Source organism: Temnothorax nylanderi, unplaced genomic scaffold, assembly GCF_030848795.1.
Source record: "Temnothorax nylanderi isolate EJ_2023f unplaced genomic scaffold, tnyl_v1.0 TNYL_tig0396_pilon, whole genome shotgun sequence".
NCBI lineage: Eukaryota > Metazoa > Arthropoda > Insecta > Hymenoptera > Formicidae > Temnothorax > Temnothorax nylanderi.
Window position 1 is genome coordinate 159925 of NW_027249458.1, and position 14670 is coordinate 174594.

Below are 14670 nucleotides of genomic sequence, written 5' to 3' on the forward strand. Positions count from 1 at the left end.
GTTGGAAAGCACCAGTAACTGAATCGGAATAAATAAATGCTATTAAGATTAATTATGTAAGTATTTTTATAAATAATGTTATTTAATAGTATTATCAATATTAGTTTAACATCTACAGATATATATTTCAATAGTTTAAAAAGATATATATTAATTTAGACAAGAATGCCGTACATAACCTTGCAATGTATCTGCATTGACACTAAGTAAGTAAATATTTTGTGTTCTTTAGAATTACAAACATGCCGAAAGTAATAAAAAAGAAATATACACAAGGAAATATAAATGCTGCTTTGAAGGACATAAAAAATGGCATGTCGTTGAGAGAGGCAACACAAAAGTACAATGTACCGAGAAGCACGCTTTACTGCAAATCCAAAAATATCTATCCTGTGGAGTGTTCTAAAGGACCACCGACTATTTTAACGAAAGAAGAGGAATCAAGAATAACAGAATGGATAATCTACTGCTGTGATAGAGGTTTTCCAGTTAGTAGAAATCAACTGCTCGATAGTGTGCATTCGTTAGTAACTGAATTAAAAAGAAGTACGCCTTTCACAAATAACAAGCCTGGTAGACATTGGTATGAAGGTTTCTGTAGACGTCATCCAGAATTGTGCCTCAGAGTAGCTCAAAATTTGACACGTACTCGTGCTTCAGCTACAGAGGATGTGTTAAGAAATTGGTTTGCTGAAGTGCATGCACATTTGCAAAAAAAGGATCTTGTCGAGATTGATTCATCCAGGGTATTTAATTGTGATGAGAGTGCTTTTTTTCTTTGCCCCAAAGCTGATCAAGTTATCGCAAAAAGAGGATCAAAATCAGTTTATAAAGTTATTGATGGAGATGAGAAAGAAAGTTTGACAATGCTTTTTATGGTGAATGCTAAGGGAGAAATGGCTCCACCAATGATCTTATATTGGTACAAGCGAATGCCATACAGTGTTACAAGTAAAATCCCTTCTGGATGGAGTGTTGGTTCAACGGAAAGAGGGTGGATGACAGCAGAATCGTTCTACGAATATATTACAAATGTGTTTCACCCATGGCTAGTAGCTCAGAAGATTATAATGCCTATAGTCTTATATGTGGATGGTCACTCATCTCACTTAACTATGCCATTAAGTGCTTTTTGTCGCGAGAATGGAATTGAACTTGTAGCACTGTATCCTAATGCAACTCATATACTTCAACCTTTAGACGTATCGGTATTTCATCCTGTAAAGCAGTCCTGGAAGAAGACAGTAGATAAGTGGAGGTTAGATAATGCTCCACAGCGTGTGCGAAAAGAGAATTTTGCTCCATTATTAAAAGAAGCAGTGGATTCTATAAATTTAGCTGAAATAGTTAAAAATGGATTCAAGACTTGCGGTTTGTGGCCTTTCTCAGCAGACGCTGTAAATTATAACATTCTCAATAAAAATAAAAAAGCGGTGCCTGAACAACAGAGTGAACATTCTATTAATGAAACGAATAGTTATGAAGAAGACTGTAAAAAACACTTAAAATTTTTTGAAAAGCATATTAACAATGATATTTTACATACATTCAAAAATGCAGAGCTTCATGAATCTCCAGTTTTATTTATTGATATAAAAAATGAAGGACTATATGAGTATTGGAAAATGATGAAAACATTATCTGGTATATTCGATATTTAAATTTATATTAATTACTATTTTTTACATAAGTATTATTAATAAAAGTTATAAAATTGTAGGTAACTAGCTATAGACAGTAAAAAAATTAATTTCTTTTTAAATGTTTTTTGTGTTCTTATTAATATTAGATATGTTAATTATTTAGGAATAGAAACCAATGTTAAAGAAACTAATGTTGAAGAAGCTAATGTTGAAGAAGCTAATGTTGAAGGAACTAATTTAATTTTAAATATACAAAACATACATGATAATTACGATATCAATAATATTCCAATAGAAATAGTGGACAATTCAGGAACGCTTTGCAATGAGAGTATACCTTATGAGATTATTAATTTAATAAATACAGATAATGTAGACTCAAATTGGAATTTTGATACTGGCAATGAATTATTGGAAGAGCCGTCAGAAAATATTGAAATGCTGCAGTCGAGTAAGTATTAGTTTGCTAAATCTTAAGGCCAAGGGTATGTACTTGTGCCGTAAATTTTAAATCACATAATTTTTTATAATCAATTTTAATTGTACTCTTCATTTTCAGATATTCAAAATCAAATAAATGACTCAATTATAATTACAGTACATGAACCAAACAATAATTCACAGAATAGCAACTCCGAAATAAATAACAATTTACAGAATGGCAACTCCGAAATAAATAGCAATTTACAGAATGGCAACTCCGAAATAAATGGCAATTTACAGAATGGCAACTCTGAAATAAACAGTAACTTACAGAATGGCAACTCCGAAATAAATAGCAATTTACAGAATGGCAACTCTGAAATAAACAGTAATTTACAGTATGGCAACTCTGAAATAAACAGTAATTTACAGAATGGCAACTCCGAAATAAACAGTAATTTACAGAGTAACAACTCTGAATTGAATGAAGGCAAGTTACTTTATACGATAATATTATTAAGAGTGTCCTTTTAACTTTTTATTTATTCCTTTTGATTAACTCCTTCTGATATACAGATCATGATCTTGTGAATAATGATTTGAGAGAAAGGGTTCCTTCACCATTTAAAAAAGCTTTATTGTGGCCAGAAAAAATATCTAAAATTATAAAGAAAAAGAAAACTGAAAAAATACCTACTGTGGCTACATCAGATGAGTGGCAGGCTTATCATTCCAAGAAAGAAGAAGAAAAGGCAAGAAAAGAATTAGAAAAAGTAAAAAATCAAGAGAAAAGAAAAGCTGCGCAGCAAAAAAAGGCTGAAGAACAATCTGCGAAAAAATTAATTATGGAAGAAAAGAAAAAGAAACAAGCAGAGAAGAAAAGATTATTAGAAGAAAAAAAATTAAAGAAAGTCAGAAAAGGAAAAAAATAAACTATCTTTACAAAAAATCGTTATATTTATCCACTATCTTTATAATATCTATCTTACTTTGTAAAATTAGTATAAAAAAGTTATATTCTTAAATATATAATTTATGGAAAGATTTACAAATAAATTATAGTTATTAAGTACTACAAAATCGTTAAAAATTATTTCATTTTATTTGGATGATTATCGTGTCCGGATATTGGGTCGAAGAAGTTTAGTAATCGGGACAAGCATTTCCTCGTGTCCGGATACTGGTACATTTGTACGCTTTACAATTTTTATTATTATTACAATAATTTAAATACTTTTCATGTTTTTTATGCGTTAATAGTAAGCTCTTATACCCCACCTTTCATTTGGATACATAATTAGACTATTAAAACTCGTGAGCACTTATGAAAATTAAACAAAATTGAACTAGCATCGTTAGATGTCCGGCTATTGGGACGTTTACCTTAAATTACAAAATTGTTACTTTATTCAATCCAAGTGATATCTACCTCGAAAAAACCTAAATAACAAGTGGAATCTATTTAAAAAAAAATATGTGAAATCTTTTAATACTGCGCCAATTACAAAGAGAGAATATATATATTATATATATACCTTAACAAAATTATTATTATATCACAAAATTGCGTTACCAAACTCAATCCAAGTGATATATATATTTCAAAAAAATATATGAAATCTTTCTTTAAATTACGCCAACTACAAAGAGAATATATATATTGCTTTGAAAAATAATTGTAGTGCAACTACTCTTAAAAAATAAAACAAAATTGTGTTACCTAACTCAACCCAAGTGGTATGTATCTTTGTATTTCTGAGGATCTTTCTATCAACCCAAGTGGTAGTAGTTTTAATTCTCCTTGATAAAATTATAATATTACAAAGAATCATTTAATCATTTTAATCACAAAGAATTAAAGAGGTAACATTATAAAATAAAAATATTTAATTAAAATAAAATAAATAAATTTTTCTTGTAAAAAACTTGGCGCTGCTTTTTTAAAGTCTATCCAGACAAATTTGCATCGCGCATAAACATAAGCGTAAGAAATTGATTGGTTCAAATATATGTGCAAAAGGAAATAGACCAATCCATCTCTTTATGCATATGCTTATGCACCTATGCAAGTTTGTCTGGATAGACTTTATTAAAAAAGCAGCGCCAAGTTTTTTACAAGAAAAATTTATTTATTTTATTTTAATTAAATATTTTTATTTTATAATGTTACCTCTTTAATTCTTTGTGATTAAAATAATTAAATGATTCTTTGTAATATTATAATTTTATCAAGGAGAATTAAAACTACTACCACTTGGGTTGATAGAAAGATCCTCAGGAATACAAAGATACATACCACTTGGGTTGAGTTAGGTAACACAATTTTGTTTTATTTTTTAAGAGTAGTTGCACTACAATTATTTTTCAAAGCAATATATATATTCTCTTTGTAGTTGGCGTAATTTAAAGAAAGATTTCATATATTTTTTTGAAATATATATATCACTTGGATTGAGTTTGGTAACGCAATTTTGTGATATAATAATAATTTTGTTAAGGTACATATATAATATATATATTCTCTCTTTGTAATTGGCGCAGTATTAAAAGATTTCACATATTTTTTTTTAAATAGATACCACTTGTTATTTAGGTTTTTTCGAGGTAGATATCACTTGGATTGAATAAAGTAACAATTTTGTAATTTAATAATTTTGTGAGACAATTTTTGTGAGACAATTTTATGAGACAATTTTTGTGAGACAATTTTGTGAGACAATTTTTGTCAGACAATTTTGTGAGACAATTTTTGTGAGACAATTTTGTGAGATAATTTTTTGAAATATATATCACTTGGATTGAGTTTGGTAACGCAATTTCGTGATATAATAATAATTTTGTTAAGGTATATATATAATTAGATTTTTTGAGGTATAATATTACCACTGTTTTTTTCTAGGTAACAACATGTTTGGAAATAAAAATACTACTGCTTAGGTTTTTTTCGAGATTTTTCGAAATACAAAGATTCTCAATGTATATTCTCTCTGTAATTGGCGCTGTAATTTAAAAAGAGATATCATTTCTTTTTTGTAATTGTAATAGATCACTTGAAGCGCGACTCATCTTTAATAAGGTGTGTATCACTTGAGTTATAATTTTTTTTAAATAAAAATACTACTGCTTAGGTTTTTTCGAGATTTTTCGAGATACAAAGATTACGTCTACCACTTGTTACTTCGGTTTTTTTTAGGTAAAGATACTACTGCTTAGGTTTTTTCGAGATTTTTTCGAGATACAAAGATTAGGTCTACCACTTGTTACTTAGATTTTTTTGAGGTATAATATTACCACTGTTTTTTTTTCGAGGTAACAACATATACACTACTATGCGTGTACTTGGCGCCTTTTTTTACCTTTTTTTTAAAAAAGGTAATTTTGTACGGATATCACGCCTTTTTGTAGTATTACGCATTTTATAAACAGTATGTACAGGGTGTTATTTCGAGGTATAATACTACCACTTTGTTTTTTTCGAGGTAACAACATAATACATATATACTACTATGCGTGTACTTGGCGCCTTTTTTTACCTTTTTTTGAAAAAGGTAATTTTGTACGGATATCACGCCTTTTTGTAGTATTACGCATCTTAATCTTAACAGAAAAAAATTACACCTTATAAAGAAATGTGTCTGAAGTTGTTAATATATATATATAAACATTGCCAGACATTGCTTTTATGTAAAATATGCATCTATATTATGTTGCTTGTATAAATTATTTCTTACCAACTTTTTCCAAAAATAATATATAAATACCTTTAGCACCTGTAGGCCATCGTTTATTTTCTATAATTTTTCCATCGTCAAATTCAATCCAAAATGTCCTTTCTCTACACATACTTGTATAATGACCATCTTCAATAGACGTACCCTGATGAAATATAGTATTTATTACTTTATACTGCTGTTTAGCTATCGATATCTTAGTCGTTGGTATGGCAGTTAAATTAAATGTCTGTGGTATTTTCACTAATTGATTATCCTGTGACGAGAACAAAATTAAATGAATGATAACTATTTCTTTCGTCAACGTTAATTCATTTCTAAATACTAGATTTCCTGCACAAGATTGGCATGTTTTTCCGTATAATGGACCCCAATTTAAAAATGTATCCTTTAATAAATTATTAAGATTATAACTTTTCTTCTTCAAATTATTAATAGAAATTGGAACAACTATGTTGTTATCAGTAATAATTTTTGTCGTATAACCACATGAGTTGCTAATGCACTTAATAGTACAAGTAACTTGATGCCCGACCAAATTTCTTATGTAATTATATTTTGTGCAAATGGCAATAAAAAATTCAAGAGCGTCTCGTTTTGCCGGTTTTTCATCACCACGACTCGTAAAGCGCTCTCCTAAATCTGTTCGTATCGCATCAGCATTCAAATTAGGTAATCGTTTGTCATATTTATGCGCTAATATACTTAAATCATCTTTATCAACTTTAAGCAACATTTTCCTAATAATACTTGACTGCAAGAAACATTGTATTACTGAATTTGCGTAGCATGAAACTCCATCTTTATTTTGCAAAGCAGGTATCGGCTCAGCAGTACTTTTTCCAGCTTGTTGGTCTGACTCTTGACCGGCATTGATTATTTTCGACAATGTCCACGGAACATCTTTTACTTTTCGAAAACGTTTTTTCGAAATAGTAATCGTTTGTGCTTGCGGTAGAAATTTTCGTTTTAGCCGATTATATTCGGTAATAGCTCTTTCACTTGCCGTTACAGATGAAGGATCAAAGTTAATTAAATGCAATCCATCCAGAGACGTTACTCGGGATAACGCAACATATACCTGACCACAACTAAATATAGAATTGCCTATATCCATAACAGCGTTTCGCAAGCTTAATCCTTGACTTTTATGAACGGTTATGCCATAACTGAGAGTTATGGGAAATTGTTTTCTGATAACATATGCTTTCTCCATTACTTTAAACTTGACACTTACTCTTTCAATAGAATACTCCAAACCAGACGGTAAGAGAAGTTTAAGCTTTTCTACATAATCGGTAGATGTATCCTGCACAACAGAAATAACTGTAGCAATTGTACCATTTACGAGGCCCAAAGTGACATCAATATTGCGTCTTATCATAACTTTCGCTCCAATTTTAATTGTAATTTGTTTCAAAAGCCCAGCTGTATTAGAATCATCGTCTTCATTATCCGTCAATCGCTTTTGTACTGTTCGTTTAATATATTTATCACAGTCAACCGTATCTTCAGCAATTAATAATATTTCTTTCGAAGCAATACGACTTAGCATTGCAGTGTTAAGAATATCGCACAAATAACGAGTAGGCAGTAAACAAACAGTATCAGGCGGCAAATTATCAATAAAATTACACAATTCGTATAATCTTGCATCGAAAGACTGACCTTTCAATGATATTTTTCTTTTCTCGAGAATCTCAGAATCAGAAGTTGTCAATAAACCAACACGAACTCTCGAGAGTAATTCACGATAAGATCTATCTCCTTGCTGACGCATATTGATCGTCAATTCATCATATTGAAATTTTTGCCACAACCATTCCTTAGGAGTAGTCCCCACACTGCCAATATATTTATCAAATTCTGCTTTTAATAGTGGAACAAAGATAAAATTTTCACGTACAGGAGGTAATTGAAGCAGATCTCCAAATAAAAGAACATGCTTTCCACCAAAGAAATCGTCATCCATGGTATCAAATATTTGACATAGTCGTAAATGTATATACATGAAAGTTAAATTAGATATCATTGACACTTCATCAATTATAATAAGACTAACATCTTTAAGATCTGCCCGTAAAACTTTCAAAACGTGATCAGATAATAGTGTATACTTAGGAGACTGATCACCATGTTCAACAGGTAACTGGTATTGCCTGTGATTTGTTAAACCAGCGATATTAAACGCCGCTATACCAGTAGGTGCTGTTACAGCAGTATCCTTGTTGAGATTTTGTTTTATCCAGCATTTAATTGTTTTAATTAAGAAACTTTTACCAGTACCTCCTTCTCCGCTAACGTATAATAGTAATTGTTTAAATTGTTCATCATCCGGCGATATCGTTACGGCGTTGATCACTCTGTCAAATATTCTTCTTTGATCTGCGTTCATATTTGAAATCATTTCAGATACATCGATTTCCTGATCTAATTTGTCACCAAGATCCTTAAAATCTTGCATCGCTTCACCAGCCTCAATATTTTGAACGCCTATTGGATTATCAGGATCATCTTGAGACTCATGCTGTTTTTCCAAATTTTCTAAATATTGTTCAACTAATTGCTTCGCAGTATCAAATGCTTTTTGCACTTCCTCTAATTTTTCATGATATTGCAATGCTTCCGTAAGATATAACTTTCCCTTGTGAAATGCTTCTGTATATGTATCACATCCATCTTTAAGATCTTCTATTTTCCGCCACGGTTTAAACATGAGCAGTAATGAAAAAAAATAATTTTCCGGCTGCGTATTGACATTATATTTATAGTGATTAATAAGACATCCACGCTGTCGCCGTTTTAGATAATAACCATTCTCCATAGTGTAGTATTCAATATTTTTACCTCGTGGTTTATTTTTCAAAATATCATACCACTGTACAAACTCATATAAAAACATAGATTCCAATTCTTTCGGTCTCCGTGGATAATGTTCATCTATTATAGATGGACAAAATATATTTGTAGAATCTCCGTCAAGAGCTTCAATTTCCTTATAAGTTTTAACTTTTCTACGTCTTATCTGATTAACATCTAACCATTTTATAGTCGTTTTTGAATCAGTCCCCCATAAAGGAATACCACACATTCCATCACAGGCTTCAAGAGATCCTATTCCCTATTACTCGTGGCTCGCAAAGTAAAATTCCAAAGTTCTTGACGCAATGATTTCTTTTTCTTATTTTTACTATCAAGGACAGCATCAGATATTTCACATTTTCCTGGTTTATTTACGTACTTAGTAATATACCAAGTAAGCAACGTGGATGTTTCACTTACGTATTGTATATCGACATTTCCTTCTAATACCGTAAGAAGAACAGGATGATAATCATTTATATTGATCTCATCATGTTTTCGAGGAACATGATAAAGCCTACTTCTATGTTTCAATCGTTTCCTACCTGCTATCGAACTTATGACATCTTTCAAAATCAACGTTTCCGTGACAGGACGAGGAAACCCGAAACGACACACACGAATCGTTTTGCGTCCTACTTTTTTAGAACGAAGACAATAATCGTTATGTTTGTGTCGTTGATGCGTATTGACTCGCCTGTATAACAATGGTGAAATCTTTGGATCTGGCATTTCACAAGTTATGTGTTGCAAAATAAATTGAGAAACTTCTTCAACAGAAGATTTCCCGATAATTGGCGCACCTTCAATCCAAATTAATAAATGAAAATGTTGTATACCTCTACCTTGGTATTCTCGTCGCCAGAAGTAATGCGCCACTTTTCCGATCGGGTTATCTTTGGAACAAATAAAATCAAGGAATGCTTTGAATTTGTTATCAAGAAACCTTGACGTTGACACGGGATCCTTAGCAACGAGTACACTAATGGGCGTCGAATCGTCAGGCCATCCATTTACTTCACGAAGATACGCAGCTAAGTCAGGCATCAGCCATTCAGCAGGACTCCATGTTGCGAACCATGTCGCAGGTCCGTACTCTTGCGTCATACATCTTAAATTACTCCTTGGTATACGCCAGTATTGTTCCGTATTTCTTATAGTGGCGAATATTGTACTCAAGTCAGATTCTAATACATCTGTCTGTAGTGCTTCTAAATATTCTGAAGCCGTATAACGCTTAGTTGTACATAGTTTGCTATAAATACCACGATTTATTTGACGAAAAGTGTATAGATTATACAGAAAAAATACGAATTGTATATTTAATCTGAATTGTGGATGTTTGGACATCAAACAACATTTATCAAATTCATGGTCGTGAAGTTTAACCCGTCTAGCTTGGTGTCGTCCATTAATACCAAAAGGAAATAAATCTGGAAAACACAATAGATCTAAAGATGCCTCACGATTGTCCAAGGGCAAATCGGCTATTTTTAACATTTGATATAAGGCGGTATCAGTTTTACATAATTTTTTTTCATATAAAGGATAAATAGTATATTGCTCGTAATAATCATCATTATTTTCGTCAAGAACCTGAGTTAACATTGCCTTACGCTCATTGTTTAAAGTAGCGTTTACGTTGTTTTCTTGCGTTGGATTTTTTGGGCTCGATTCGCGTTTGTCATCCAAATCAGATTCAGTAGCATTTTCTGTCTCCTGTACTTCAAACTCTGGATCGAATAATAATGACGTTTGTAAATAAAACTCCTTACAAGTATTTGGCAATACAATATGAGAATATAAAGGATTATGTTCTTTTAACCACACTAAGGCGTCAAAAACCTTGTTAACGTCTACCATTTCTTCCCAAATCATTTTTAATTTTGTCGGAATACCTCTAACACGTATAAAGTACAATTCGTGATTGGTATTAATTGGATCAGTATCAGGACATATTTTATTCAATGTTTCTTGTAAAGGTAACGGTAAATGAAACGTTCTACCTTTTACTTTTTGTACCATTTGTCTGTGAGGCAATTTCTTGTTACTAACAGGTTTCATTGTAACGACAGTTTGAAAAGCTTTAGCTCTTTGTATGAGAATTTTTTCAAACTGGTTAAGACATGATATTACTTCAGGTGGATCATGTACAATACGATCATTTAAAATGCAATACGCAGGTATTAATCCGTCACGGAATTTTTTTTCACAGTAATGACATATGTATTGCGGAGTAATATTATGTTTTTCTAAATGCGCCATTAAATCTCTCCAAATTGGAATATCTAGTCGTGCTTTAAGCTTATTAAATTCAGAGACACTTCTTCTATATAAAAGTCTCTCACATGATGTACAAACATATCGAGGTGTGTCCATGGAGCGTTTAGTAAAAGCCTTAAATGCGTTTTTAAAACGAGACATAATTTCATCTTCACTCAAAGTAGTACGATTCTACTGATGTTTGTACATATATGCTTTTTGTTGTGCCGAAATTATAATTTCGTTTAACGTGTCTAAATCAACAGAAGTTAAAGCCTTCTCCAGATTTAACATTTTGTCGTATAAACTTGTCATTTGATAAATTAAACGTTTAATATATCTCACCATTGGAAAATGAGGTGATAATAATAACACAGGAAGAAATAGAGCTTTGCAAAGAGTTGCATCAATGTAACAGGCATGTGTGTGACCCTTTTTATCAGAATTCTTTATCGTACATGTATGAATATCTGTTAACAATTGTGGTATTTTCTTTAAAGTACAGGTAAATATCGTTTTGAGGAATTTTTCATAACGATCGATTAGAATCTTCATCAACGGATAATCATAAATTTTACACAAAGCATTGCATAACCATGATTTTTTGACTCGTGCTTGTTGCAAAGATAATACATTCATAGTTTTACCTTTCTCGTTAATTATCAACAGTTGTGATGAAGTAATGTTACGATATGTGTCGATAAAATAATTTTCGGATGAAGCTGTATGTCCCGATGTGCCACATAATGCACGTATTTTATCGTCATTTATAGAGCATTCAGCGGTAAGAGTCAAGCACACGTCTGATTTCTTTTTAAGTGAAGCTAATATTTTAGAGATCTTGCTGACAAAACTATCTCGAATACGCATACACCAACGTAAGATTCTTTCGGCTTCTAATCGTCTTTCAGTAGAATTTTTAATATTAAGTTTGTTTTCGATGTCTTTAATTGCCACAGGAATAAGAAATTGTATGTAATTTCGTGACCAAAACTTTGCATATTTCCTAGTAATATTTTTGGCAATATCGTGATTTTTGTTTGCAGGTACGTATTTAGAATTCTTTCTCTCGTAATATCGCTTATTATAAAGCCATTTACGATCAGAATATTTTCTTTGTCTATCTCGTTCTTGCTGAGAATGTAGAAGATAATATTTTCTTTGTCTATCTCGTTCTTGCTGAGAATGTAGAAGATAATATTTTCTTTGTTTATCTCGTTCTTGCTGAGAATGTAGAAGATAATATTTTCTTTGTTTATCTCGTTCTTGCTGAGAATGTAGAAGATAATATTTTCTTTGTCTATCTTGTTCTTGCTGAAAATGTAGAAGATAATATTTTCTTTGTCTATCTCGTTTTTGCTGAGAATGTATAAGATAATATTTTCTTTGTCTATCTCGTTCTTGCTGAGAATGTATAAGATAACGTTTTCGCTTATTAAGGCGATTATTTGCTAAGTTGTCTTTATACTGACGTCGTTTTTTAGCACGATTGTCTTCTAAATTCTGATATCGACGCCGTTTTTTAGCACAATCATTTTCTGACGAGTCTTGTTCCTCTCGACAACGTTTCTTAGCGCGATTAATTTTAGTATTATTAACACAATTGTTTTCTGAATTCTGATATCGACGCCGTTTTTTAGCACGATCATTTTCTGACGAGTCCTGTTCCTCTCGACAACGTTTTTCAGCGCAATTATTTCCAGTATTACTAATGTTTTCACAGAAATCTTTCTGAGATAAATGTCTATTTATACGTAGAGCAGTCGCTTTAGCTTCTCTATCTCTTATTACTGCTAATGGAAGCACTGTCTGAACATCACTTTGCGAATCTTGAGGAAAATGTTCAATTGTATTCGATTCGAAAATCTTCAACAAATGTGAACGCATTGCTCTATAATCATATCTAACTTCGTCAGGTTTAATATCAAACAATAATGAAATCGCAAAAGCTATAGCAAAAACTCCGCAATCATTACAGTTTGGTTGATATTGCACAGTAGGAAATTCGACAGGATTGTTTTCAAAGTCGTATTTTGGAAATAATGCTTTCAAGAATACCTCGTGATGTTCGTGCAATTTTTGTTTATTTTGTGAATCATAGATATATATTTTTGTTGTATCGTAATAACTACATACCCAATGTCCATTTATATTTCTAAGTTTTGGATCTGGACAATCTAATGGAGTTGACGAACTGTGCAATATTTGTATATGTTTTCTATATTCTGGTATACGTGGAATAAATTCAGGCCTTTGGTTTAGGTATGTTGCGACAGGTTCATAATCTGAACAACTTCGCAAAAGCGTATGGAAATGGTCCATATGATCGTCCGCAATCCATTGGCCTCGAATAATTATATTTTTTTCTCTAGGCTTTAAAATTACATTTTGTTTGGATCGCTGTCGCTTTATAATAGCGCGATTGTTTAAATCCTGTTGCTCTGCACAAGATTTTGTAGCACAGTTACTTTCAAAATGTGTCTTTGCACTTTTAGCAATCGCTTCAGTTTCTGTCGCTTTTATTATCGCTAATGGAAATACTCTTTGAGAAATAGCACCTTGTGAATCTTGAGCACGATTATTTGATAAATTCTGTTTGCATCGTTGCTGCTGTGTAGCGCAATTTTCTAAATCCTGTTCCTCTGTACGTTTTATAGCATATTTACTTTCAAAATGTCTCTTTGTACGTTTAGCAATCGCTTCAATTTCTCTCGCTCTTATTACAGCTAATGGAAATACTTTTTGAGGAATACCACATTGCGAATCTTGAGGAAAATGTTCAATAACATTATTTTCCAAAATTTGTATCAAATGTGAACGCATAAACTTATGTTCATACTTTACTTTGTCAGGTTTAATATTGAATAACAATGAAGTAGCAAAAGCTATAGCAAAAACACCACTATCTCTACTGTTCGATTGACGTTGCACAGTAAGAAATTTGACGGGATGTTTTTAAAGTCATGTGTTGGAAATAATCTTTCCAAGAATCGCTCATGATCTTTACACAATGTTTTATTATTCAAGGAATCATATATAAATATATTTTTGTATCATAATAACTACACACCCAATGTGACAAACTACTATACAATATTTGAATGTGTTTTTTATCTTGTGATACAGATTGAATCGTATCAGGCAATTGCCGTGTTTCTACCGGTCTATAATCGGAACAATTTTGTAAAAGTCGATGGAAATGATCCACATGTATGTCCGTCAGCCATTGGCCCTGGACAATTATATTTCTGTCTGTAGGCATTAAAGTAATGTATTTTTTTGTGTGTACAGACATGTTAGTGTTAAAAATAAGATGTTTTTCTATGACTGCTAATGCAGCTTTTTTAAAACTATAGCCGTAAACAGCCAAATTTAGCGCTAATAGCAGCCAATGTTGCCAGCGCTTGTGGCAGCCGTTATATAGCGCCAAAGAGCAGCCGGATTATGTATTATATATATTTTTTTTTCCCCAGAAGACCTGTAAAAGAAAATATATATTTACATAATACAATTTAATTTAATAGCCCGTATTTATAGTCAAATCTTATTTCAAGACCATCTTAAGTAATGTCTTAAAATGCTTTGTGATTGACTTATCTTAAGATTGTACTTAAGACGATCATAAAAATGAGATCCGACTACGAATATCAACCATAAAATGAATAAAGAATGGGGGTATTAGCATCATGACAGAAGTAAAATATATTAAAGGAATTAGTTGCTGGGTCGGTTAAAATAACTCTAAAATT

At 31.6% G+C, this 14670-nt stretch overlaps 1 protein-coding gene across 1 annotated transcript; it reads left to right on the top strand.

Moving 5' to 3' along the window:
* The first annotated feature begins 242 nt into the window (after positions 1-242).
* Positions 243-2600, top strand: LOC139782235 (uncharacterized). Its single transcript, XM_071721206.1, has 3 exons — positions 243-1449; positions 1807-2094; positions 2242-2600. The coding sequence occupies exons 1-3, from the start codon at positions 243-245 to the stop codon at positions 2598-2600; spliced, it is 1854 nt and encodes a 617-aa protein (XP_071577307.1).
* The last annotated feature ends 12070 nt before the right edge of the window (positions 2601-14670 follow it).

Coding starts and splice junctions, on each gene's coding strand:
- LOC139782235 (XM_071721206.1), top strand. CDS start 243: ATGCCGAAAGTAATAAAAAAGAAATATACACAAGGAAATATAAATGCT. Junction 1,450..1,806: donor AGCGGTGCCTGAACAACAGA/GTGAACATTCTA, acceptor TTAATTATTTAG/GAATAGAAACCAATGTTAAA. Junction 2,095..2,241: donor TATTGAAATGCTGCAGTCGA/GTAAGTATTAGT, acceptor TTATAATTACAG/TACATGAACCAAACAATAAT.